Here is a 27,413-nt window from a genome sequence, read left to right as displayed (position 1 = left end):
TAAATTGGCTTTCCTACTGATGGCAGAGGGTAGCCATTCATGCGATGCATTCTGCCTGGAGGATGGTGGCTGGGGGATCTTTTCCGGGACACCTGCTCTTTGGGATTTTTATGAATGACTTGGTGGGAGGGTGGGTCAGTGAGCTTGCTGATCAGATGAAGGATGGAGATGCTGTGGATAGTATCATAGGCTACAACAGATTGTGGAGAGGTGTAGGGTTGAGCCGGGAAGTGGCAATCTGAATGAATGTGAAGTGATGCCCTTTGGAAGTCTGGACTTGAAGGTGGAACGCGTGGTTAACTTTTGGATTCTTAAGAGTGCAGAGGAACAGACGGATTTTGGCGTCCAGGTCCATAGATCCTGCCAGGTTTCTGCTTGGAGGATGGTGGCTGGGGGATCTTTTCTGGGACTCCTGCTCTTAGGGATTTTTATGAATGACTTGGTGGGAGGGTGGGTCAGTGAGCTTGCTGATCAGAGAAGGATGGAGATGCTGTGGATAGTATCATAGGCTACAACAGATTATGGAGAGGGTGTAGGGTTGAGCCGAGAAGTGGCAATCTGAATTAGTGTGAAGTGATGCCCTTTGGAAGGCTGGACTTGACGGTGGAATACGTGGTTAACGTTTGGATCCTTAAGAATGCAGAGGAACAGATCCCACCAGGTTTCTGCATATAATGTGCTGGCCTTCATGAGCCAGGGGATTAATTTCAAGAGCCACAAAGTAAGGTTGCAGCTCTTTTAAATGCTGGTTCGACCAACGTTATAGTACAGTGTTCAGCTGTAAAGAGGGTGTAGATCCAATTTACCAGAACGTTGCCTAGATTGGAGAACAAATCTTATTAAGCAAGATTGACACTGCAATTTTTTTTTCCTCCCCTTTGAAGCGATGAAGGGAGGAGGGAGTCTTAAGCAGGTACATTAGATTTTGAGAGGCAGAGAAAGGCTGGAATGCCAACATCTGTTTTCCAGGACAACAATAGTAATGCCAGAGAGCATCTATTTAAGATGAGTAGAAGAAAGTTTAGCGGAGAAGTTAGAGGTACGTTATTTTTAAGAGAGCGGATGCCTGCAATGCACTGCTTGCAATGGTATTGGAGGAGGTACAATCAGGCATTTAAAAGATTCTTAGATAGGTACATAGATGTAAGAGGGAAATGTGCTGCAAGGTAGGGAAGGATTAAATTGTTGTGGATTAGGTTTATATAGGACGGTACAACAATGTGAGCCAAAGGGCCTGGACAGTCATGCATTGTTCGATGTTTTATCATAGGAAGATCTAATGTCTACATGAGAGCTTATGGAAAGCTAATCATGGCGCTTCATGTAACAGCTGTCCAAAAATACTTGGACCAATGGGGTCATGATGATGAGCACCCACAAGGAAAATAGTATCAGAAAGACAGATGGTTTGGAATGTAATCCCAGACCTTGGGGCAATGGGAGCTTCATGCATGGTGGAATTGTGGGAAAGATTTCATTCAACAGAAAATATTCAAGAGACCAGTATTGGAGCAATGTAGCTTTCTGAGAAGGTTGTTGGGATGGAAGATACAGAGATGTAATTTGAAAAAAAAATGGATGAAGTATTTGCAAATCGATGTTAACAGGTGAAATGAACAACATGAGTTCAGACATGCCTTCATGCTGATGGAGGATAGAATGAAGGACTGTAAACAGGAGTGTGTTGCACTCATTCATTCAAGAGCCAGTAAAGAAATGGATGACACACACTGAGGAGATTCTGGGCAGGGACACGAGGGTTAGTATTTTGGGGGGGGGGGGTGGATTTCAGTGGTCAGAAGCTGGTCAAAGAGTAAGCTATTATGTCAGAGGTGAAACCAATCTGGTTTACTTTCCAATGGCTGCTTGGGAGTGCTATCACATTGATAACTGCGGATAAGAGTGGTGGGGTGGGGGAGGGGTGGGGGGGGTTAAGATAACAACTTTCTATTTCTCAACAACGTTGGGAGATATTTCTCTTCAACTGTTCAAGCAATTCTGTGGAACTGGAGTTAATATTCCCAGTATATAAACATTCATCTATTTATCTGGTCCGCTATTAGATAAGCTTTTAATGAAGGCAAAAGGATAAGAAAAGTGGTGGTTAGGGAGTGGAAGGTGATATTTTTCTTTTGCAAACTGTCACAAAGTCAGATGCAGGTAAGAAAGAGGAGTTCAAGGTGATGAAGTAGGTGGAGCAAGCAAAAATAAAACGGATGCATTGATGGTTCTATTTGTAGAAGTGAGAGTGGGAAAGTGGCAAGTCTCATTCTCCCCTCTGCCCAAAGCTGAGTGACAATGGTGATAAGATGGTGGTAAATATCAAAGGATGCAGAGGTCGAGGAGGATTTCCTTTGTCCTGATCATATACTATGTTAACTGATGATTATGTCTGCACAGTGGTCAAACTCTGAATAAAGACACACAACTAAGGAAAGAAGGGAACCTTATCAAGCTAAAACACAACTAAAGGATTTGTAAAAGACAAGTTCAGAATCATTTTCTAAAATGGAAAGGCACAGGGTTGTTTTTCTGGGAACTATTTAATGATGGGAGGCATAGAATTGTGAAGAGTATCAACTTTATGGAAGAAAATTCATATAGTCAGAAAATTAATAACAATAGAGTTGTGAGAGATGTTCACCTCTATACTTATTTTATGAGGTTTGAATAAAATCAGTTTCAACATCTCAGCCATTGTAATTTTGGGACTTGTCGGACTCTGGCTTTACCCTGCCCTCAACTTGGTCTATGTGTCGGCTGAGTCCAGCGTGCTTGTGGAAGGAACTGATAAGAGAAGGTATTCGGTTTCACAATCAGTTTATTACATAGCACAAGAATAAAGCTTAACGGAGCTCTGGTTCAGTCATTAGTTCATAGGTCACCTTCTTGGTCCCAAGACTGACCCCACTCGTCCAGTCTCTTTTGATGATATAGATCAACATTGTTACACTGACCAAGAGTTGGCTTTCTTTGATAGGCTCCTTGCATAAGATTTATCTCAAGCAATTTTCTGCTCTGCACTTATCGATGGTGTAGACCTCCTATCTTAATCCCCAAGGCCAGAACATCCTGTTGTTTTGATCAGAAGTCAATTCATACCCCAGATATTTCCAATTATTTCTTTGTTCTCATCTTGACCATAATCTTCTGTTCTAATCAACACTTCCCATGTACCCTTATGACTCATCATTCCTCCCAATGTGGTTTATCCATTTTGTTCTACTCTGACATTCTTTGTACTTTTCCATAATAATTAACTCCTTGGTTCTCACAGACTGGAGTGGGAGAGGAGGACATTCAGATTTGAGAGAGCCGTGAGTGTCAGGAACCAATTTTGGTTGGTGTGTGTATATTAAAAAAAAAGGAGCATAGCAGCGACTTGGATCATTAGAATCTGTGGATCATTGCAGGAGAAGAGAAGCAAAGGACTCGGGAGAGCTATTATGAGTGTTGATAAGTGTATTTAAAAAGGGAGCTTGAGTATTTTGGGGTTAAACAGAATGATGATTGGTGGGAGTGAGAACTACAGATAAGGGGCAGTGTCAAATAAAGAGAGGGGAAACTGAAGTGGAGCAATCAGTGTGTGAGTGGCTGAGGGTAGGAGTGGGACTTTGGCTCACAAGGTTTCACTGAGCAGAGGCTGAAGACCAGTTTTTTTTTTTCCCAGTAAAGTAAGGCTAGGTAAGAGATTTTTATTTAAATTAGGAATAGATAATGGAGTCAGCAGCTAGGGCAGGGGAATGTTCCAATTGTAGCATGTGGAACAGCACAATTGTCCCTGATGACTAGACCTGCAAGAGGTGCATCCAGTGTAGCTCCAGGGAGACCAAGTTAGGTAAATGGAGATGGATGAACTCAGGATCATTTGGGGAGGCAGAGGCAGTGATAGAGAGGAGATTCAGGGAGACAGTCACCCCCCCACAAAATGTCAGGAGGCAGGTAGCTGGGTTACTGTTAGGAGAGGGAAGAGAAATAGGCAGACAGTGCAGAACACCCCTATGGCCATTCCCCTCAACAATAAGTAAATAATTTTGGATACTGTGGGAGGGGATGGTCTACCAGTGAGAAGTTGTAGTGGTCACATCTCTGATATAGAGATTGCCCCCTCAACTCAGAAGGGAAGGGGGTTAGAACAATTGTGATTGGGCGGTTGGGTGCATAGATAGGAGGTTCTTTGAATGAGATCGAGACTCTCGGATAGTATGTTGCCTCCCAGGTGACAGTGTCAGGGACATCGCTGATCAAGTTCACAGCATTCTGGAAAGGGAAGGTGAGCAGCCAAATGTTGTGATCCATGTGCAGACCAACGGCATAGGAGTAGTGATGAGGTCCTAAAGAGGAGTTAGGAAAGAAGTTATAAAGCAAGGTCTCAAGGGTGGTTATCTCAGGGTTTCTGCCCATGCCACACACCTCAAAGGATAGGAATAGCAAGTTGTGCCAGATGAATGCTTGGCTGAAGAGTGGGTGCAGGGGGCAGGGGTCTAGGTTGATGGATCACTGGATCTCTTCTGGGGCTAAAACTGAACTGGAGAGGGACTAATATCCTGGTGGGCAGGTTTGCTAGAGTTGTTGGGATGGGGGGGGGGTGTAGTGAAACTGTTCAATATTTTTATTAGTTTCATTGTATGAATGTTCCATAGGTACATAAGAATAAAATAGAATCTTAACAAATCTTATTGAATAAAACAGATGTTATTTTAACCTAGGTTACATTAAAAGAAAGTGGTGGGGGGGGGGGGTGGAAGCATTAAACTACTATTCTACTTATCGAACTCCACCCTACAGAGGCTATTGGCTTAACACAATCCGACCCCTACTGATGATTTAAAAAATAAAATAAGCAATGGGAGTCATAAACCAGAAAATTGTTAATCTTACAAATTTTGAAAATACCAGAAATTGAGAAATGAACCCCATAAAGAAACAAATTAAGCTTCATTTTGGCAGTGAAACATCTAATTTTCTTCCCCCAAAGTCAGGCATACCATCATATCAGACAAACATTGAGTATGAATGGGAGGGACAGCATTTTTCCATCTCATCAATATGGACCTTCCAGTGATAAGGGAAGTATGGAGTATTGCAGGGGGTTGTGATGTATTCAATGTCAAACCTGTATTGCAAAGAGAGCAAGAAAAAGATGAAGTCAAATTAAAGACAAGGTACGAAATACCCCTTCCAAAAATTGGAAAGAGAAGGACATAACCAGAACATATGAACCTTCTTCAGTTATACATTTATCACATTTAGAAGAGAGACTAGAATAACATTTAGCCAGTTAAACTTTAGAATAGTGGGCCCAGTGGATGAGCACCAAGACAGGATGAATGGACTTGCTTCCATGTAGTTTCAGAAAATAACTGTTGAAAATCTTCTTCCCATCATTTTTAAGTTCTGTCCAGGGAACTCTCCCTAGAATTTAGAAGGAATTCATAAAGGCCACCATCCCTTTATAACTAGGATGAAATTTATAAATCATCCATATCATTAGGTTTTGGGTCTTCAGGGACTTTCAAGATTAAAGAATTCAAAAAGCCCCTGACCTGTAAATAACTAAAGAAATTGTGTCTAAGTATCGTAAACTTGGAGAATAATTGTTCAAAAAAAGGCAATATTTTGGTCAGTAAAAATATCTAAAAAAGATTGCATACCTAAATTAGACCAGTGTTGTGGGTGCCTGGAATTCCTTGACATGGATGGTGGTAGAGGCTGAAATATTAGGGGCATTTAAGGAACTCTTAGGCACATGGATGGAAGAAAAATAGAGAGTTAAATGGTAGGGAGGGTTTAGTTTTTTTTAAGGAATACATGGGTCAGCACAGGATCAAGGGCCGAAGAGCCTGTAGTGATCTAAGTAAATCCAATTTATATTATTGATCCACATTTGTTTATAAAGTAAGATGAAATTGAAAGCTATGGTATTGTAATCCTCGTGTAGTATTTGAGTCCATATCCTTGCCAGATATTGTAAGATGAAACTTTTTTTATGTAAATTATTCACTACTTGCTCTTCTCAGGGCAACCAATGGGATTATAAAGTCCCTTTGGGCTGAACTGAGGTCATGAATGTTGTCATAATATCTCAAAGTTTTTCAGTCTGCTTAAATACCAGATGATGGGCAATGAGCGTTATATTTATTAGAAAGAGAAAATGTCAAAAATATAAACATGCAAACCAATGACAGAGATGGCTACAATATTGGGATTTTGCAATATTCCCAGCAGTTCATGAAAGTTAAGCTGAAAGGACTCTGTTGGTCAGGCAGCATCATATCTTTGGTGAGACTTCACAGATTATTGTGTGGTCATTACTGGAAGGATGTGGAAGCCATGGAGAGGGTGTAGAAGAGATTTACCAGGATGGTGCCTGGATTTGAAAATAAGTTTGCAGAGCTGGGACTTTTTTTATTTGGAGCAAAGAAGGATGAGAGGAGACTTAATACAGGTTTATAAGAGGCTTGGATAGGCTGGATAGCCAGCACTTTTTTCCCAGGGCAGGAATAGCAAACACCATAGTTTAAATATAAAAAGTGAAGGGTGGGAAGTTTTGGGAAGACAGAAGGAGTACTTTTTTTTTAACAGAGTTGTGGGTGCCTGGAATGCCTTGGCAGGGTGGTGGAAGCAGGAACATTAGTAGCATTTAAGAGAAAGACATTTTAGGACCCTTTTTGATACTGCAATGGTAAGAAAAGTCAAAGTTGAGATTTATTGTCAGGATATGTATGTGACACCACGTACAACATGAGATTCTTTTTTTCTGTGGGCAGGCAGAATTTCTATTTATCGATAGTGCAAAAGATGGCAAGTGTAAAACAGAGGGGCAGAAAGGCTAAGAATGGGGCAAGAGGTTGGAGAATACTGGACAAATGTACATGGGAAAGCTGGAGAGACCGGTAACAAGAAAAGTAATGGGGTGAGAGACTGAGAGTTGAGGGTTATCTGAAATTCAGAAATTCAATGCTCGTACCATTTTGTTTGAGGTTACTCGAGCAGATGGGTCCCCTCTCATAGACCCCCTCCTATGCCACTCTTCTTACACCACCTCTCCAACCTTCATTGGCTCAGCATTCTATTACCTTCCAACCCCTCCCCAGTCCTTGAAAATTAGTATAAAAAAATATAGTGCTTTGTTGAGCTAATGGTACAGCTTTTAAAAAAAAAAGATATATTCCCAAAAGTATATTAAAATCACACTTATTTTTGAGAAATTGAGTTATAATGCAATAAAGCCGAGATTATTTTGAAATTATTTCCAAATTCCCAAATGAATAAAGCAATGTTTGGCCACAAATACAATAAAACCTTAATTAAGTTGCCAGAAAATAAATTTAAAAAAAGCTAAGCTAAAAGCGGTTTCAAAATTGGTTATTGAGAAACAAATAACATGATTGTTGAAAGTTTTTTTTTGTTGTGTCCAATAATGATAGAAATTAAGTGCACTCTGGAACTCAAATGTTCTCTCATCTCGTATGAGTTTGACTTCGATACATTTCACAAACAAATTACAGTGATGGCAAATTGGTTAGCAGACGATAATGGTGAATTTTCAGCCAAGCAGGGAGAAATACATCTGAAGAGCGGTGAAGATTAGATCATGCAGATGAAAAGAGGTTGAAAGTTAAAAATAAGTCATCAGAGGTAAGAATAAAATTTCTATAACGTAGAATATTTCAGCACGGTACAGGCCCTTCAGCCCTGATGTTGTGCTGAGCTATATCTTCCTACCAAAAAAATACAAAACCCTTCCCCCCTCGTAACCCTCTATTATTCTTGCTTCCATGTGCCTAAAAGTCTTTTAATGCCCCTAAAGCCTCCACCACCATCCTCTCATCTTGTTTCCCTTCACTTTGTACAAATGTCCTCTCGTGTGTGGGAAGAGAAGGTTGAGAATCATTGCTCTCCACCCAATTGTTATTGAAATATTGTGCTTGAGAAAAATTGTTTTCAAACTTTTTCTTTCAGCAATCCCTTACTAATTATAGAGCACCTATGACATAGGGATTACTTAAAGTGGTATGTGAGTGAGTCTTGGTGCCTGCCACCATTGACCACTGCCAGTGGGCTGATCTCGCCTCCAACCGTGCATTTTGGCGCCTCACAGCAACCTCCTTTGAAGAAGACCGCAGAGCCCACCTCACTGTCAAAAGACAAAGGAGGAAAAACCCAACCCCAACCAACCAATTTTCCCTTGCAACCGCTGCAACCGTGTCTGCCTGTCCCGCATCGGACTTGTCAGTCACCAACGAGCCTGCAGCAGATGTGGACATACCCCTCCATAAATCTTCGCCCGCGAAGCCTAGCCGAAGAAAGAAGAAGAATGTGAGTGGAAAGAAAAAGGTTGAGAACTACTCTCTAGGGACTGCCAAACTTTGCAGTTTCTTTTACAAGATCAATATTGACACATTTTCTTTTTAACCATAAAATTTGCTTGGATGGACACAAATATACAACAAATTTCTTCAAGCCCCCCCCCCATTCTTCTTGTTGACAGGCATTGAGCCACCACCCATCGCTTTCCATCCCCCATCATAAGATAGCAAGATTCCATTGAAACTTATTACCTGTCACTCCCCAAATGAATCCCCTGACCACCAATGAACTCTCGAGCACCAGATTACACTCATCAATTCCTCTTTCCCTCAGTTCCACTAATAGTCCGTCATCCATCCAAGCTTCACCCTCCTTCTCCCAGATTGGACCTGACCATCCTTTGGATAGGTTGAATGGCTCCTTCTGGGTGTAGTTATTCTGGGTGTAGTATGAGCCCCATACCCTGAACATCAATGGCAACTTGACTTTCAAGTTGGTTTCTAAAATTTGGGCATGAGAATGTAGACATTCAAAGATGCTTTCAGCATTTCTCTGCTGGCCCGAAAGGTGCCAAGTTTTGCAAACTTCAACCATCAACTCTGTGATCTGTTGAGAATTTTAAGTACTCAAAAGATGTTATTGCTGCTAAATATATTGAGAATATTGTGAGTTTTTAAGAGTTTACCAAGATATTGCCGCTGCTTAGCAAGTGAAAAATATATTTTAATAAAAACTGTTTTCGTCGGTAACCTAAAATAAATGGAAATAGCAGGTCAGGCTGATCTATGGGAAAAGAAATAGTCAAATATGCAGGATGGAAACATTTTGTCAGAACTGCTGTTGCAATTTTGCTGCTTAGCAACCTCTTGAACTTCAAACGAAATAGCTGCATGGATTATACTTGTGTAAATATTTGAATGAATATGGATTTCAGAATAATTATTTTTCAGTTTGATATTTTACAGCTTTGGCCTTCGTCAGTCATGATTCTTTTCCCGAGCACGTATGTTCACATTCCAATCCTCGTTACTGACTAAAATTTGAAGTCAAAATTGTTGCTTTTCCTGGTTTCTATATGAGAATTCCTCAATGTGATGGACTGTTCATTCAGAGCAGTCAGCTACGCTCGAGGATGTCTCAATTTGAACAGATGCTCGAAAGCAATAAAGATTTGGAAAAGGGAAGTGCATGTCAAAGAGGTCGCTTGGCCATTGTGGGAAGCATTCTTCTCGATCAGTAGAACATTGCCATTTTCTCACAAAAGACCAGGCCAATCTGTCTCTCTCTTGCCCGACATATGCATATAACTTCATAGTGTCTCTGCATTTGTGCATACTTCAACTCGCCTTTTTTTTTTAGAAACTCCATATTCTAATAGCTCACTAGTTTCCCCTCTACTGCAAAATAAATCCTGAAAGCACACATCCCCCCCTGTAATCATAACAGGACTCTTGACGTTGAGTGCAATGTGACTGAATAATTATTCACACCAGCTTGCACTCTTCTACATTTTTCACTGTGCCACTGCTAATATAAAGCCAAAATTACCTCTATTTAGATCTTTAAACATTTAAATGAGAAGACAATTTATAACACAATTCAAATGTGAGAGGAACTCCAATGGAAAAAACAAATGTGTCATAAAAGGTGAATTTCATGTTGCATTTTGAAATGCAAATTTACATTAATCACCATCAATGAAATGATTTATTTTTGGAAAGTTACTTTGTTATCCTCTCCATAGCCATCACTGTTGATTACATACCATACTCTGTCACTTGGTTCATGAATTCTTGAAAATTTGAACATGCGGAGGCTTGATTTTTGTTCACACAAAGAACCCCCTACCCCAGAAAAAAATGCGCACTGATATAAAAATACTGGATACAAAATGATCTGTACTTGTAAAACTCCCTAAGACTCTTCTATTAATACATATATTAAAATAAATTTTATTAATATAGGTGCTCTGTATATGGTATGCAGAAATAAGGCTGGAGACCTTCTGCAGGTTGCACGGTATACTTTATATAAGAAAGATAAAGGTGCATAGCCAAACTTATGGCCTTGACCCCTTCATCAGGAACAAATGTAGGCAGAGCTCGAACTGGCAGGGGGAGGAGCAAAGGCTCTCTGGCAAGAGGTAACAGGTGGGTAAGGGAGGGAGGACATAAGAAAAAATACGGGCAGGGGGATTGCTCAGTGAATGGAGATGGGTGGAGAGCTGGAGCGAAGGAGTCAGGAATGTGGAATGGAGAGAGAATGGGGAGTGGTCAAACAGAAATCGGAGAAGTCAATTTTAATGTCATCCAGTTCAAGAGTGACTAAACAGAATATTGGTGTTGCTCCTTTATTTACGTGTGGCCTTGGTTTGGACAGGGAAAGGGAAATGTTACGTAATTTTCAAGCAGATGCTGGGACTCTTGTCAAGTGGGAACCATCAAAGTCTTATCATTGTTGAACTGGATGTCTGTTTGCTGAAAGAGACAGCTTGACTGCTATGTAATAGCAGAATGCAGATTGGTTATTGTTCTCCATCCAAACCTGGGACAAAGATGTTTACTCAAAAAGCCATCTGGTCAAACAGAAGACCATTTGCTTGTTGACTCATCTTTCTGAAGAAATTAAACTTTAAACAGAACCTGCAATGATGTCATGCCATGTGATAAAGACACTTTTAGAAAGTATCTTTAATATTATGAACCAGACTATCTGAGGTCAGAAATGCAGAACTTTCTGTGAGAAAAGAACTGCAGTATTCTCCTTGTCAAGGGAGGAATATAGAATCAAAGTGGCTTCGGAAAAAAATTACCACTACGATTTATTTCTTGGTTAAGAGAGACCAATGTTCCTGGGGTCATTTGTAGTCGTGATTTCATCTAAAACCCTTGCCTGGGTTTGTGGATTTATTGTGGAAATCATACGGTCCATATCCTTCATGCAAGAGAATGGAATTTCATGAAGAAGCATTTCTCTGAAAGCAACTATACAAGATTTTGTGAGTTTTGAGAAGTTTGATGACTTGGCACCTCACGCATCTCATATTTACTTTTGAAGAACAATTGAAGTTTCATCAGAAAAGATTTTGAAGACTGAACTTTTAATTTATAATCATCTTTTCAGAATTGTGCATAAACTGTAATGGTTTTAGATTTGCCACACACACACACACACACACACACACACACACCGCACGCACACACACACGTTAAGTTTAGGATTAAGTAAGATATGTTATATTATTAATTGTCATTAATAAAAATTGTTTTGAAGATTCCATTGTCTTGGTGAATTTCTATTGCTGCTGGTCGAGGTCAAAACAAACCCATGTTACTCCCTGCAGAGTAGCTCTAAAAAATTGGTGCAGATCCATTCAACAGGATAAATAGCAAGTTTCTTGTTATTTTCTGTGATTTAGAGCATTGCATTTCACACTCTACATGGGACTGAGTGAAATCTGTCATCAACTTTTTTATTTCATGGAATATCACAACTGATAACTGTGTTTCTTTTCAAATCCATATAATTTCAAAAAAGAACTGTTTGAGCAATTTTAGAGGACATGGTTTTTTTTTAAATTGTCACTGTTCAGAAATAAATGTGGTGCCAAGAACATATACCCTGCATTTGAATTTAAATTTTAAATTTAGACATACAGGCCTTTTCAACCCATGAGTCCATGCTGCAAATTTATACCCAATTGACCAACAACCCAAATATGTTTTGAAGGGTGGGAAGAAACAGGAGTCCCTGGGGGAAATTTATGCAGGCACAGGGAAAACATACAACTCCTTTAAGGCAATGTGGGATTTGATCCCTGATCCCAATCGCTGATGCTGTAACAACATTGTGCTAACCTCTACGCTAAGCGCATGCAGCCATTTGTTTTAATGCAAGGCAACGTTTTTATTTCTGCACTACCTGCTATACAATATTGATGTCGACTTGCCTGGATAGCAAGCAAAACAAAATGGTTTACTGATTCTCCATCAGATGATAAACAATTCAAACAAATGGAAATGACATCAACTCTGCACAGCCATTGCAAATTCCAAGCTACTCAGTCCTGTGGCAGGCTAGGTGAACACTTAAAACCAAACAATGTTAAAATCTGATGCTTCTTTTAAAATGTTTTTTCATGTTTCAGATGCTTGATGGAGTTGAGTTGTTAATAGAGGATGTAGATTTTTTTTGGAAGGAATTACTCCTGCTTATATCTTTTGTGGTCATGTCACCATACCTTTGCAATGAATGCATGAATAATAACATATCTTCCCACTCCCTCTTTCCCTCCCCCTACCAAATTCATTGATCTCTGTAATGTTCTTTGCACTTTTCCATATTCTCATTTTTAACCCTTTCGGAATTTCTCACGTGTTTTTGATTTTGTCCTGGTGATCCACTTTGGCACACATTTCTTTGTTTACCTTGATAATTCTGAGTTATTTTGTTCAGTGCTGCAATTGAGTATTTCAGTCTTGTGCCATGTTTGGGAAGCTGCTCCAACCAATAAGCAGTGATATAATGGTGACTGACTTGATTGACTCCCAGAGTTCTGGAGCTTTGATTTCATGATGTGTTTAAATTTCACTATGTTAACCAGAGAATTAAAATTCAAGTAATTGAATAAAAGTTTGGAATTGAAGTTTGCAAATTAATCGTAATGCCATTGTTGCAAATTTGCATCTGGTTCAGGGATATCATTCAGTGAACCAAATCTGCCATTCGCATCTGGTCTGATCTCCAGCCAGACTCGTGTCATTGGCTTTCAACTGTCTCCTCAAGTCAAGGGCACCTTATGATGGACAATTAATACTGGCTTTTTCTGAGGGCATTTTTATAGACATTAAAAAACCCCTGTGATCTGAAATTCAAGCAACTGGAAAAAAAATTGCAGAAAGTAAATAGGTTAAAAAAATACAGGTTTAAAATGGGTGTGCCTCACTGTTAAACATAACATAACAATTACAGCACGGAAACAGGCCATTAGGCCCTTCTAGTCCGCACCAAACCAAACACCCCTTTCTAGTCCCACCTCCCTGCACAATGCCCATAACCCTCCATCTTCACCATTCATGCAACACGTAATCTCAAGCAACCAGAAAAATCACTTATCTAATCCTGATAGATGCTGGATACTAGGGGTCATTCTGTATAAGAAATAAATTGATCAACATTATGCATTCAATTCGAGTTTATGCAAGGCACTTGAAAGCAGTATTTCCAATGAGTGAGAAATCATAGCCTTGTTGAAATGAGAATCTCTTATAAATTTTGGGTCATTCCAATGGTACACCAGCATTTGTAAGGAAATTAATTATTCAGTTTCCACAGCAAGCTATTCTTCAAGAGTCAAACCATGAAAGCTCGAGTGTAAATATGTGCAGTTAACAGCAGAAATGCAGGGAGAGGTTATCAGTGATCACTGTTCTTTGGGCATATAAATAAAACAGAAGCAGTGAATTGTTAAGTGATTTAACTTTTCATTGCCTTTGGAAACCTGAAATGTTCTCCCTCATAATCATGTTAGAATATTGCTTAATGATCCTTGGGTCATTAGCAGAGAAGAAAACCAGTTCAAGGTCAGGTTTACTGTCACAGGAACTGAGGTCAACCCACGCGTAGTGCAGCAGTAGAAAAAACATGGTAGAGAACTACAGAGAAGGGTTAGTTAGAACAGAGCAAGTGTGACATTATTTCACTGGTGTGAGGTTCATTCATGAGTCTGAAAACAGCAGGAAATAAGCCAATTAATGATGAGTTTATTGTCATGCCCATGGTATGATGTAAATATGCAACAAAATTCTTGCTGCAGCCAAATAAGTACTTGCAAACAGAAACAGTAATAGGAAACAAATTGAAGTCATAGACAGGAGTTACAGCCAGGTGGTCACGCCAGGGCCACGGGAGGATGAAAGGTGGGTATCTGTTAGGAGAGGGACAAAAAAAAGTAAGGTGCCAGAGAGGAGCCCTGTGAATGTAACCCTCAGCGATAAGTACTCCCCTTTGAGCACTTTTGAGGGGGACATCAAGGTTGGGGGGAGCGACAGTGACTGTGGCTCTGGCATGAGGTTGGCCCCTGTAGCTCAGAAAGGGAGGGAAAGGAAGAGGAGGGCAATTGTGGTAGGAGACTCCATAGTTAAGAGGATGGATAGGGGATTCTGCGGACGCAGCAAGGAGAACCGGATGGTGGTTTGCCTCCCTGGTGCCAGGGTCCGGGATGTTGCTGCTCGTGTCCCGGATATCCTAAAGTGGGAGGGACAGGAGCCAGAGGTCGTGGTACATGTAGGTACCAATGACATAGGGAGAAATAGAGAAGAGGTCCTAAAAAGTGAGTACAGGCAGTTAGGTAGGGAGTTAAAAAGAAGGGGGTAATCTCTGGATTACTCCCTGTGCCTCGTGACAGTGTGAATAGAAATAGAATGAGGTGGAGGATTAACACGTGGCTGAAGGGGTGGAGTAAGGGGCAGGGTTTTAAGTTTCTGGGACCTTTTTTGGGGGAGATGTGACCTGTACAGTAAGGACAGGTTACACTTAAATCCCAGGGGGACCAGAATCCTGGCAGAGGTATTTGCTAGGGCTACTCAGGATCCTTTAAACTAGAATGGTTGGGGGGAGGGAACAAAATAGTACAGAGCAGTAAGGAGAAGGTTAGAATGCAAACAAAGAAAGTTTGTAGTAAGTATTTGAATATGGATGGGCAGGTGATAGAGAAGAGAATTGCTCTGGAAGAAGATGAAGGACAATTGGCAGGAAAAGTAAATAATGTTGTTATTAAAGATGAGGGAAAACAGGGATTAAAAATTGGGAAATCTCTGAAATTCATATATTTTAATGCCAGGAGTATTGTAAAAAAGGTGGATGAGCTGAAGGTGTGGATTGATACTTGGAAGTATGATGTGGTAGCGATTAGTGAGACATGGTTGCAGGAGGGATGTGATTGGCAGCTGAATATCCCTGGGTTTCGTTGTTTTAGGTGTGATAGAGTCAGAGGGGCAAGAGGAGGTGGGGTTGCATTGCTTGTCAGGGAAAATATTACAGCGGTGCCTAGGAAGGATAGATTAGAGGGCACATCCACGGAGGCTATTTGGGTGGAACTGAGGAGTAGGAAAGGAGAGGTTACACTTGTAGGGGTGTATTATAGACCACCCGGAGGGGACCGAGACCTAGAGGAGCAAATCTGTAGGGAGATAGTAGATATTTGTGATAAGCACAGGGTTGTAATTATGGGAGATTTTAATTTTCCACATATAGATTGGGAAACACATTCTGTGAAAGGACTGGATGGGTTAGAGTTTGTGAAATGTGTGCAAGATAGTTTTTTACAACAATATATAGAGGTGCCAACCAGAGAAGGAGCAGTGTTAGACCTACTGTTGGCAAATGGGATGGGTCAAGTGATGGAGGTTAGTGTTGGCGAGCACTTCGGGTCCAATGATCATAATGCCATCAGCTTCAATGTCATTATGGAAAGAGAGAAATCAGGGCCAAGGGTTGAGGTTTTTGATTGGGGAAAAGCTAGATTTGAGGAGATGCGAAAGGACTTGCAGGGTGTGCATTGGGACAATTTGTTTTATGGGCAGGATGTAGTAGAGAGATGGAAGTCTTTTAAAGATCAGATTTTGAGAGTGCAAAAGCTTTATGTTCCTGTTAGGTTAAAAGGAGGGGCAAAAGGTTTGAGAGAGCCGTGGTTTTCAAGGAATATTGGAAACTTGGTTCGAAGAAAAAGGGAGGCGTACATTAGATATAAGAAGCATGGAGTTAAGGAGCTGTTTGAAAGATACATTGAATGTAAGAGGAATCTTAAGAGAGGAATTAGGAAAGCTAAAAGAAGGTACGAGGAAACTATGGCAAGCAGGGTGAAAACTAATCCAAAAGAGTTCTACAAATATGTTAATGGTAAGAGGAAAGCTAGAGACAAAATTGACCCTTAGAAAATTAGAGCGGAAAACTGTGTGTGGAGCCTAGAGAAATGGGGGAGATATTGAACAGTTTCTTTTCTTCGGTATTCACTAAGGAGAAGGATATTGGGAGATGTGAGATAAAAAAAAGAAATTGGGTAAATATGGGGAATATAGAGATTACAAAAGATGTAGTTTTAAGTCTTTTGAAGAATATAAAGGTGGATAAGTCTCCGGGACTAGACGGGATCTTCCCCAGGACATTGAGAGAAGTGAAGGAGGAAATGGTAGAGGCTCTGGCGGTAATTTTCCAAATGTCATTAGATATGGGGATAGTGCCGGAGGATTGGCGCATTGCGCATGTGGTTCCGTTATTTTAAAAGGGTTCAAGGAGGAAGCCTGGCAACTATCGGCCTGTAAGTTTGACGTCTGTGGTAGGTAAATTAATGGAGAAAATTCTTAGAGATAGTACTTATAAACACCTGGATAGACAGGGTCTGATCAGGAGCACTCAACATGGATTTGTGGGAGGAAGGTCATGTTTGACCAATCTGATTGAATTTTTTGAAGAGGTGACTAGGAATGTGGATGAGGGTAGCGCAGTGGATGTTGTCTATATGGATTTCAGTAAGGCCTTTGATAAGGTACCACATGGAAGGTTAGTTAGGAACGTGCAGTCTTTAGGTATAAATTTTGAGATAGTCAAATGGATTGAACATTGGCTGAAAGGGAGAGGCCAGAGAGTTATAGTGGATAATTGTCTGTCAGGTTGGAGGCCGGTGACCAGTGGTGTGCTTCAAGGATCTGTATTGGGCCCATTGTTGTTCGTTATTTACATTAATGGTCTAGATGATGGGGTGGTGAATTGGATTAGTAAATATGCAGACGATACTAAGATAGGTGGAATAGTGGATAATGAAGAAGGTTTACAAGGATTGCAGAGGGATTTGGGCTGCTTAGAAAAGAGGCTGAAAAATGGCAGATGGAACTTAATGCTGATAAGTGTGAGGTGCTTCATTTTGGTAAGAAGAATCAGAACAGGACATACGTGGTAAATGGGAGAGCATTGAGGAATACAGAAGAGCAGAAAGATTTAGGAGTAACGGTACATCGTTCCCTGAAGGTAGAAACTCACGTGAATAGGGTGGTGAAGAAGGCTTTTAGTATGCTGGCCTTTATCAATCATTGCATGGAATATAGGAGTTGGGAGGTGATGTTGAGATTGTATAAGACGTTGGTGCGGCCTAATTTGGAGTTCTGTATGCAGTTTTGGTCGCCTGTGTGCAGTTCTAGTCTTTATTCTTTGGAGCATAGAAGGTTGAGAGGGGATTTGATAGAAGTATTTAAGATTATGAAAGGGATAGACAGAATGGATGTGGATAGACTATTTCCGTTAAGAGGAGGAAAGATTAAAACAAGAGGACATGAGTTAAGAATTAAGGGGCAGAGGTTTAGAGGTAACATGAGGGGGAACTTCTTTACTCAGAGAGTGGTAGCCGTGTGGAATGAGCTTCCGGGAGAAATAGTGGCGGCGGAGTCAATTGTATTATTTAAGAAAAGGTTGGACAGGTATATGGATGAGAAGAAGATGGAGGGTTATGGGCATTGTGCAGGGAGGTGGGACTAGAAAGGGGTGTTTGGTTCGGTGCGGACTAGAAGGGACTAATGGCCTGTTTCCGTGCTGTAATTGTTATATATATATGTTATATATATGTTAATTATAGGAAGGATATAAACAGAGTGGAGAGAGTGCAGAGAAGGTTTACCAGAATGTTACCTGGGTTTAAGCATCTAGAGTATAGGGAGAGATTGGACAGATTAGGTCTTAATTCTTTGGAGCGTAGAAGGTTGAGAGGGGATTTGATAGAAGTATTTAAGATTATGAAAGGGATAGACAGAGTGGATGTGGATAGACTATTTCCGTTAAGAGGAGGAAAGATTAAAACAAGAGGACATGAGTTAAGAATTAAGGGGCAGAGGTTTAGAGGTAACATGAGGGGGAACTTCTTTACTCAGAGAGTGATAGCCGTGTGGAATGAGCTTCCGGGAGAAATAGTGGCGGCGGAGTCAATTGTATTATTTAAGAAAAGGTTGGACAGGTATATGGATGAGAAGAAGATGGAGGGTTATGGGTATTGTGCAGGGAAGTGGGACTAGAAAGAGGTGTTTGGTTCAGTGCGGACTAGAAGGGCCTAATGGCCTGTTTCCGTGCTGTAATTGTTATGTTATGTTATGAATTAAACTAAAAGAGGCCAGACGTATATAAGGCACATTGATATTAACAGTAATCCTAGTGAAAAGAAAAAAGTGAATTTCAATAGAGCAGTCATTTTGTGGGGTCAGAGCAGTCTAGGTTTACGGTACCAAAGAGAGAATCCGATAGCTGTTGAACAGACATTGTTCTTATACCTGGAGGTGCTGTTCTTCACACTTCTGTACCTTCTGCCTGGAAGTAGCAGTGAGAAGAGATTGTGACCAAGATGATGGGGATTATTTATGATGTTGTCGGCCTTCTTAAGGCAATATTTTATTTAGATGGGTGATCAGAGACTGTGATGGACCTGGCTATATTGGCAAACTTATGTAGACTTCTGCATTTCTGGGCATTTGAATTGGCAAACAAAGTTGTGATGTTACCAGCCAGTATATTTTCCACAATGCACCTGCAGAAGTGCAATAGCATATGCAAAGACCTGCCGAAACTCCTTAAAAGTAGCAACATTGTTTTGCCTTTTTCATGGTTACCCCAGTGTGCTAGCTCTAGGAAAGGTCTTCAGAAATATGGTGTTACAGGAACTTGAAGGTTATGGCTCTCTCCACCTCTTTCCCATCAATACAGACCATGGGCCTCTCCATCTAAAATCAACAGTAAGATCCTTTGCCTTGGTAAAGTTAGCAGCAAGATTGCTGTCTGGGACCACCATCTCATTTCCAGTTATTCAGCCAGCAATGGTGGTGGTGTCAGTGAATTTGTGGATTGAGTTGGAGCTAAACCTGGCTACACAGTCATCAGAATACAAAGTATAGAGGAGGGGCTAAATGATCAGCATTGGGCCACCCCTGTATTGATGGCCATGGAGGAGGTGATGTTACTGGATCTTCTTGGAATCCACTGGGTTTGATAAATGATAAAGTTCATAACTGACATCAATTAGGGGGAAATTTAACAGACACGCTCCTTTGTGCCTCAACTAAGTGTTACCTTCTTATTTTTGTGATGCTGACATTTTGGTGGTGAACCTCTTTAATTTTTATCACAAAGGGCTTGACATTTCTGATTGCGTTGTTTCTTTTTCCACAGGTTAACGGGTTTTCAACTTCCTCCTCCGATTGTGAGTTCTGGATCTGTTCTCACCTTGTGGCTTGTCAGCGATTATGCTGTGAGTGCTCAAGGCTTCCGAGCACTTTATGAGGGTAGGTAGCTGACTCCTGTTGGAAGCATCTGCTTGCCACAGTTGTTGTTGATTGTGCATTTTGTTGTTGCAAAGGAAATGTTAAAGGCAACTGAAAGCAATATTTAGGCGATTGCACTGTGAAAATCCAAGGTCTCATGTTCTTCATACTGAGGAGCAAAAAAGGAATATTTGGAGATGTTTATGTTGATCGTTGAAATTTATAATTGCCCAGACAGTGATGCTATTGGTTATAAAATATTTTATATTAATCTTGAAAGGACTATCAGCTGGTAACATCTGCCAGTTACAGATATTATTATAATCGCATCTGCTTCTTTGCTAATCATGTAAGTTTAATACTATATTGAAATTGATGTTGGGCGATAAAAGTACGATTGACTTAGTTACTGGGAGAGAGAAAAAAGTGGAAATTCATCTTCTAGAGTTGTTGAGTTCACCAACGATTTCAATGCATTCACTTTTTAAATGCAGTTTGTAAGTTGAAATGCTATTTTTTCTACATCAGGAAAATTTGAGGTTGGTTAATAATTCAAGGAGAAGCAACAAAGAGGGAAATATTTTGTATGTATTGTTGAATGCACTTGTTTACAATTAGAAATAATTCAATGCAACAAATTAAGAAATAAACCAATTAATTGAAAGAAAATGACAGTAACTTGTTCCTGCATCACGAGTTCCTGAGATTTGAATTGCGCACCTGCCACGTTGCCAAATGTGTGGCTCTCATCACGTTCTAACTAATGTGTGTTGTTTTCCCCTGCCAGGTGTGGAGTTGACTCATCTGACATCTGATAATGTCAATGAATCATGGCTTAGGAAGGGAATTCAATAGCATTAGATGATTTGCAACTATGCTGTCGATAAGGAACATCAGAGATAGAAACAAAAGAGGGGCAGGAAAAGTTTGATATGAATTGAGTCAGAATACGACAAAAGATCATTTGACAGAGATTTTTGTATCAAAATTATAAGTATACATCTAAGTTTGCAACTGAAAATAATTTATGAAATGTTTTGATGCTTAAAATATGCGATTCATCCAGTAGAAATATTTTTATGCAAGCTTCAATTTGGTTCAGTATTTTTCATTTCTAATTGGATGCAACATCTTTTACAAATACAAGTCAGGGTTGATATGCACTTTCATCCTGAGTATTAATAGAGATAATTTTGGAATGGTGGAAAAGGCTACGCAACAGTAGTTGCTCTTTCTTCAAGTTGCAGTTGGCATGATGTGACTTGCTCCTTTCGGTTACCGTCAATTTTTAAGAAATATGCTAATTCATTTTCAGTCAGACATTTCAAGCGGTAATCCATCTGTTCATTTACAACAGATGGAGCAATTGAGTTAGGTGACGTTAGGAAGTATTTTGAATGAATACGTTTTTCATATTTGCTGAGACGATGAACAGAAGACTGAAATAGATTTCACTGCTTATTAACCATTTGGAATGTGATGTAGATGAGAGCCTGAAGGAACAAATTAACTTGCAATGGATTCCTATCATTCCATTTGCTATTGACAAATGAAGGGCTGGATTTGTAAATTCTTCCTTGACTGACTCCACTCTACGTCTGCATCAAAGAAAGACAGGTTAATGAAGTCTGAGCAGAGAAAATGCTATTATTGATTATTAGTGTGTGGGTGATAATAGGACACTTAATGGACCATGGATTCTTGTGCAAACCTGTGAAATGCAACATATGTTTTTCAACTACATTACATTTTAAAGTTTTAATAGGTAATGTTGATGAGAAATCACAGGATATAGTGCATGGAGAAGTTTTGGAAGATATTCAATCGGGAACTTCATCAAAATTGATGTTGAAATAATAGATTTATGTTGAGATAATGGTTTGGAACGGATTAGAAATGAATGGGCAACTTTATTGTTTCTAATCTCTTACTTTGACTGTTCAGCCTTGCTCTCCTGTAAGATTTTTGGAGATTAAATTTGCTTTGGAAATGATTCCCTTGTCTACACTAAGTCATATGAGATGACAAAGGCCTTTGGACCACTGTGATTACTGAATATCTCATCTGGAGTCACGACAATCCTGCAATGCAAAGTGAGTAAATAACTTGTGCAAAACCTGTGTGACAAATACAAAATAATATGGAAAATATGCATTTTGGTAAATATGTTAGTCTTTATGACAAATTAATTAACACACAAGAAGACCAATCCAAGTTCCTTTGAACTTAATAGAGCTTACGTTTAAAAATGTGCTTTACTATTTCACATGAATAACCACAGAGGACAAATTCATACCACAGAAAATTTGTATTTTATATAGGGGTTTAGCATTTGGTGAATACCGTTCCGTTTTTATTTTCCCTCTAATCTCAGGAATGATTTCTCTAAGTGAGCATCCAAGGATGGTCCATGACATAGATTTTTCAGATCAAGAGGTCATCCTCTGGAAAGAGGTATAGACCACTAATGCTTGAGTTTTGGACAAGGAAGAAGAGGATCATCGAATTGTTACACAGGTCCTCTCTGGGATGCTGGGATAGAAGTGGTGTCCTGAAGCAGGGTATCACGGTGTCAGGATAAGAAGCTGGATATTTAACACTAAGTGGAAATCTCTGAGACATTTATTGGATAATGTTGGAAGAATACCAACTGGAAACTTGTTGGATGGTGGAAGAGCCTCAAATGGATGAGCAACCGACTGCTTCTTCTCTTGCTGACGCACTGAGCCTCCCAGCCCCACAACCCTTTAACATATCTATACACCTCCAATTCTGATGACTGGCTTATCCTTGATATCCAAAAACCCACAGCTTCAGGTCATAATGGCCTAAATTCTGGAATTCTCTCTTGCTATACTATCCTTTGAAGACTCCTTAAAACTGTTTATACAAGTGCTTGCTTGTCAACCGGACTATTCTGCCAGTAAAGTCCAATGATATAATTATTGGTTAGTTCACGGGGGAAGTGCCATTAGTTGATTTCTTGCAATCATGAATGTCGTTTATATGTTTTTTATTTATCTGTAAAAACTTGTTCAGAAAGTCAATTGATCTAATGAATTGTGATAATTGCATGCTTCCTTCTTTTACTTTATTCAAGATGAGAACATTCTGATTTTTTTATTGTTGGGAAGCTGATGTTAACTTGGGAGATTGGCAGGTATTCTGGTATTTGAAATTTATCTTTAGCAAAAAGGACCATGGATGAAATGTCAGTAAAAGGGTAGCAAGCTTATACTGTTATAAAATGCAAATAACCTACTGGATCTAGACAATTAAGATTGTTTGGAAGAATCAAAATTATTGGAAAATTGCAATGATCTCTTGGTGATTTCCCAGCACAACAATTGATAATTGCGATCAATTTGTTTCAGGCAAAGTGTGAATTTTGACAGTAATAAATTATGAAATGTCGTTTTTTTTTAAAAGGTAACCATGTGCTGGTTACTTGATATATTTTCCAATATTTATCCTAAATGTTTCCATTCATTTTTAATAATGTGGTGATCCTTATTTGCAGGTTTAAACGGTCATATTTCACTCAGAGACATTCAAGCATTAGAATTGTATCATCAAACAGCTGCGTTAATAAACCCTCAACAGAAAAAGGGAGATAACTGATAAACAAAAAGACTGGGAGAAACCAGATTAATGGTCAGTCTGTCAGGTTGTGGTGGGATAATTGAACAAAATTAATATTCACCAACAAGCATATTTAGTTAAGGATTTTAATGACATGTAATGTCAGACAAATTTAATTGAAGTGTCTGGAGCAAATAATGGAACATTCGAATGGAAGAAATTTTGAGGATGTTGCCTCATGAATTTACAAAGGTAGTTGATCGGGTGCCAAATATGGCACAATTAGGGATGAAATTAACAGCCACAACCTGCAAATTTGGGAGTTGCAGACAGATTGGAAGATTGATCATACCAACGTCACTTGAGATTTAATGATGTTAAAATGTGAGCTGATATATTTTGGGAGGAAGAATAAGGACAGGAAATATAAATTAAATGATACAATGCTAAAAGTGTGGAAGAGCAGAGATACAGGACTTCAGACACACAAATCTTTGAAAATGAGAGATGTTAATAAAACCTAGGTGTTAGAAATCTAGATATTGAGCAGAAAAGCAATGAAATGAAATCTGTGCAAATCATTGGTTAGGCTGTAGAGAGTTTACTGAACAGCTTATCTAAGGAAGAATAGCAAATGTATGAGTGATGAAGAAGAAATGACTTTTTTTTGCAAAGCATTTGGTGGGAAGTAATCACCAATTAATAGATCCAGACATAAAGGTATCAATTAATAGATCCAGATATACAGGTATCAATTAGTAGATCCAGACATAAAGGTATCAATTAATAGATCCTGACATAAAGGTATCAATTAGTAGATCCAGACATAAAGGTATCAATTAATAGATCCAGACATAAAGGTATCAATTAATAGAACCAGACATAAAGGTATCAATTAATAGAACCAGACATAAAGGTATCAATTAATAGAACCAGACATAAAGGTATCAATTAATAGATCTAGACATAAAGGTATCAATTAATAGATCCAGACATAAAGGTATCAATTAGTAGATCCAGACATAAAGGTATCAATTAATAGATCCCGACATAAAGGTATCAATTAATAGAACCAGACATAAAGGTATCAATTAATAGATCCAGACATAAAGGTGTCAATTAGTAGATCCAGACATAAAGGTGTCAATTAGTAGATCCAGACATAAAGGTATCAATTAATAGATCCAGACATAAAGGTATAAATTAGTAGATCCAGACATAAAGGTATCAATTAATAGATCCCGACATAAAGGTATCAATTAATAGAACCAGACATAAAGGTGTCAATTAATAGATCCAGACATAAAGGTGTCAATTAGTAGATCCAGACATAAAGGTATCAATTAATGGATCCTGACATAAAGGTATCAATTAGTAGATCCAGACATAAAGGTGTCAATTAGTAGATCCAGACATAAAGGTGTCAATTACTAGATCCAGACATAAAGGTATCAATTAATAGATCCAGTCATAAAGGTATCAATTAATAGATCCAGACATAAAGGTATCAATTAATAGAACCAGACATAAAGGTATCAATTAATAGAACCAGACATAAAGGTATCAATTAATAGAACCAGACATAAAGGTATCAATTAATAGATCCAGACATAAAGGTATCAATTAATAGAACCAGACATAAAGGTATCAATTAATAGAACCAGACATAAAGATGTCAATTAGTAGATCCAGACATAAAGGTGTCAATTAGTAGATCCAGACATAAAGGTGTCAATTAGTAGATCCAGACATAAAGGTGTCAATTACTAGATCCAGACATAAAGGTGTCAATTAATAGATCCAGTCATAAAGGTATCAATTAATAGATCCAGACATAAAGGTATCAATTAATAGATCCAGACATAAAGGTATCAATTAATAGAACCAGACATAAAGGTATCAATTAATAGAACCAGACATAAAGGTATCAATTAATAGAACCAGACATAAAGGTATCAATTAATAGATCCAGACATAAAGGTATCAATTAATAGATCCAAACATAAAGGTATCAATTAATAGATCCAGTCATAAAGGTATCAATTAATAGATCCAGTCATAAAGGTATCAATTAATAGAACCAGACATAAAGGTGTCAATTAATAGATCCCGACATAAAGGTATCAATTAGTATATCCAGACATAAAGGTGTCAATTAGTAGATCCAGACATAAAGGTGTCAATTAATAGATCCTGACATAAAGGTATCAATTAGTAAATCCAGACATAAAGGTATCAATTAATAGAACCAGACATAAAGGTATCAATTAGTAGATCCAGACATAAAGGTATCAATTAATAGATCCAGACATAAAGGTGTCAATTAATAGAACCAGACATAAAGGTATCAATTAATAGAACCAGACATAAAGGTATCAATTAATAGAACCAGACATAAAGGTATCAATTAATAGAACCAGACATAAAGGTATCAATTAATAGAACCAGACATAAAGGTATCAATTAATAGAACCAGACATAAAGGTATCAATTAGTAGAACCAGACATAAAGGTATCAATTAGTAGATCCAGACATAAAGGTGTCAATTAATAGAACCAGACATAAAGGTATCAATTAATAGAACCAGACATAAAGGTATCAATTAATAGAACCAGACATAAAGGTATCAATTAATAGATCCTGACGTAAAGGTATCAATTAATAGATCCTGACGTAAAGGTATCAATTAATAGATCCTGACGTAAAGGTATCAATTAATAGAACCAGACATAAAGGTATCAATTAATAGAACCAGACATAAAGGTATCAATTAATAGAACCAGACATAAAGGTATCAATTAATAGATCCAGACATAAAGGTATCAATTAATAGATCCCGACATAAAGGTGTCAATTAATAGATCCCGACATAAAGGTGTCAATTAGTAGATCCAGACATAAAGGTATCAATTAATAGAACCAGACATAAAGGTATCAATTAATAGATCCAGACATAAAGGTGTCAATTAATAGAACCAGACATAAAGGTATCAATTAATAGAACCAGACATAAAGGTATCAATTAATAGAACCAGACATAAAGGTATCAATTAATAGATCCAGACATAAAGGTGTCAATTAATAGATCCCGACATAAAGGTGTCAATTAATAGATCCCGACATAAAGGTGTCAATTAATAGAACCAGACATAAAGGTATCAATTAATAGAACCAGACATAAAGGTATCAATTAATAGAACCAGACATAAAGGTATCAATTAATAGAACCAGACATAAAGGTATCAATTAATAGATCCAGACATAAAGGTATCAATTAATAGAACCAGACATAAAGGTATCAATTAATAGAACCAGACATAAAGGTATCAATTAATAGAACCAGACATAAAGGTATCAATTAATAGAACCAGACATAAAGGTGTCAATTAATAGATCCCGACATAAAGGTATTAATTAATAGAACCCGACATAAAGGTATGTGTGAAAGGAGTTTGAATCAAAATCTGTTGTAGAGAGCTGTAATCAATAATTTAAAACCAAATTATGAAAATATTTGCCTACAATTCCTGCACTATAGTGAATTCTTTATCCTCGGTATCAATTATCTGCAACATGTGACTCAAATTCAAGCTCTGGAATTCTAAGCCAAAATAAACCAAAATCTCTGGCTGTTGATTTCCCAAAGCTTTTATTCCAATGTGTTCATCGTAAATCCCAAATTTGTTTTCAGGAAGCAAACCTTTTGGGGGAAAAAATTGTTGTCCAGTGTGACGGTGTACCACTGTTGTGAAGAATGAATCTTTAACAATATAGATAAGATTGCCAATCAAGTTGGATGCTCGGTTATGGCTCGTGTTGAGTTTCATGCAAGTTATTTACAGAGCACTCAACCAGGCAAATGGAGCGTATTCCATTACACTCCAGGATTTAATCCTGCAGATTTTGGATAGATCTTGGGGTGACATTGCAGATAATCACTGGAACAACTGAGTATTGATAATGTATGGTATTAAAGCAACATGCTGCCATCATTGGAAATCTGGAAGTAAATCTGCTCAGAATTGTGGAAATACTCAAGTGCCTTTGTGGGAGGGAAAGAGCAACATTGTGGGTTATGACCAATCGGAAAATAATGAAAGAATTTCCAATATAAATAAAAGAAATAATGATACAAAATTTAAAAAAAAGGGAAGGAGAATTCTAATAAAGACCACAAGCAATCCCTTTTATTTGGTTGGTGTGCTTTCCTTCCAATAAATCAG

The 27,413-nt window shown here is 38.6% G+C and overlaps 1 protein-coding gene across 1 annotated transcript in view; it reads left to right on the top strand.

Annotated features, from left to right (window-relative positions):
- LOC138742142 (CUB and sushi domain-containing protein 2-like) overlaps positions 1-27,413 on the top strand; it is a 938,722-nt gene that overhangs the window by 78,019 nt on the left and 833,290 nt on the right. The window contains exon 3 of the mRNA XM_069896325.1: positions 19,516-19,628. Coding sequence (XP_069752426.1) covers positions 19,516-19,628 — 113 coding nt within the window. The remainder of the gene's footprint in view (positions 1-19,515; positions 19,629-27,413) is intronic.

The sequence above is a fragment of the Narcine bancroftii genome, chromosome 8 (genome assembly GCF_036971445.1).
Source record: "Narcine bancroftii isolate sNarBan1 chromosome 8, sNarBan1.hap1, whole genome shotgun sequence".
NCBI lineage: Eukaryota > Metazoa > Chordata > Chondrichthyes > Torpediniformes > Narcinidae > Narcine > Narcine bancroftii.
Note: the sequence above shows the minus strand (reverse complement) of the source record. Positions and strands in the feature narration are given on the sequence as shown.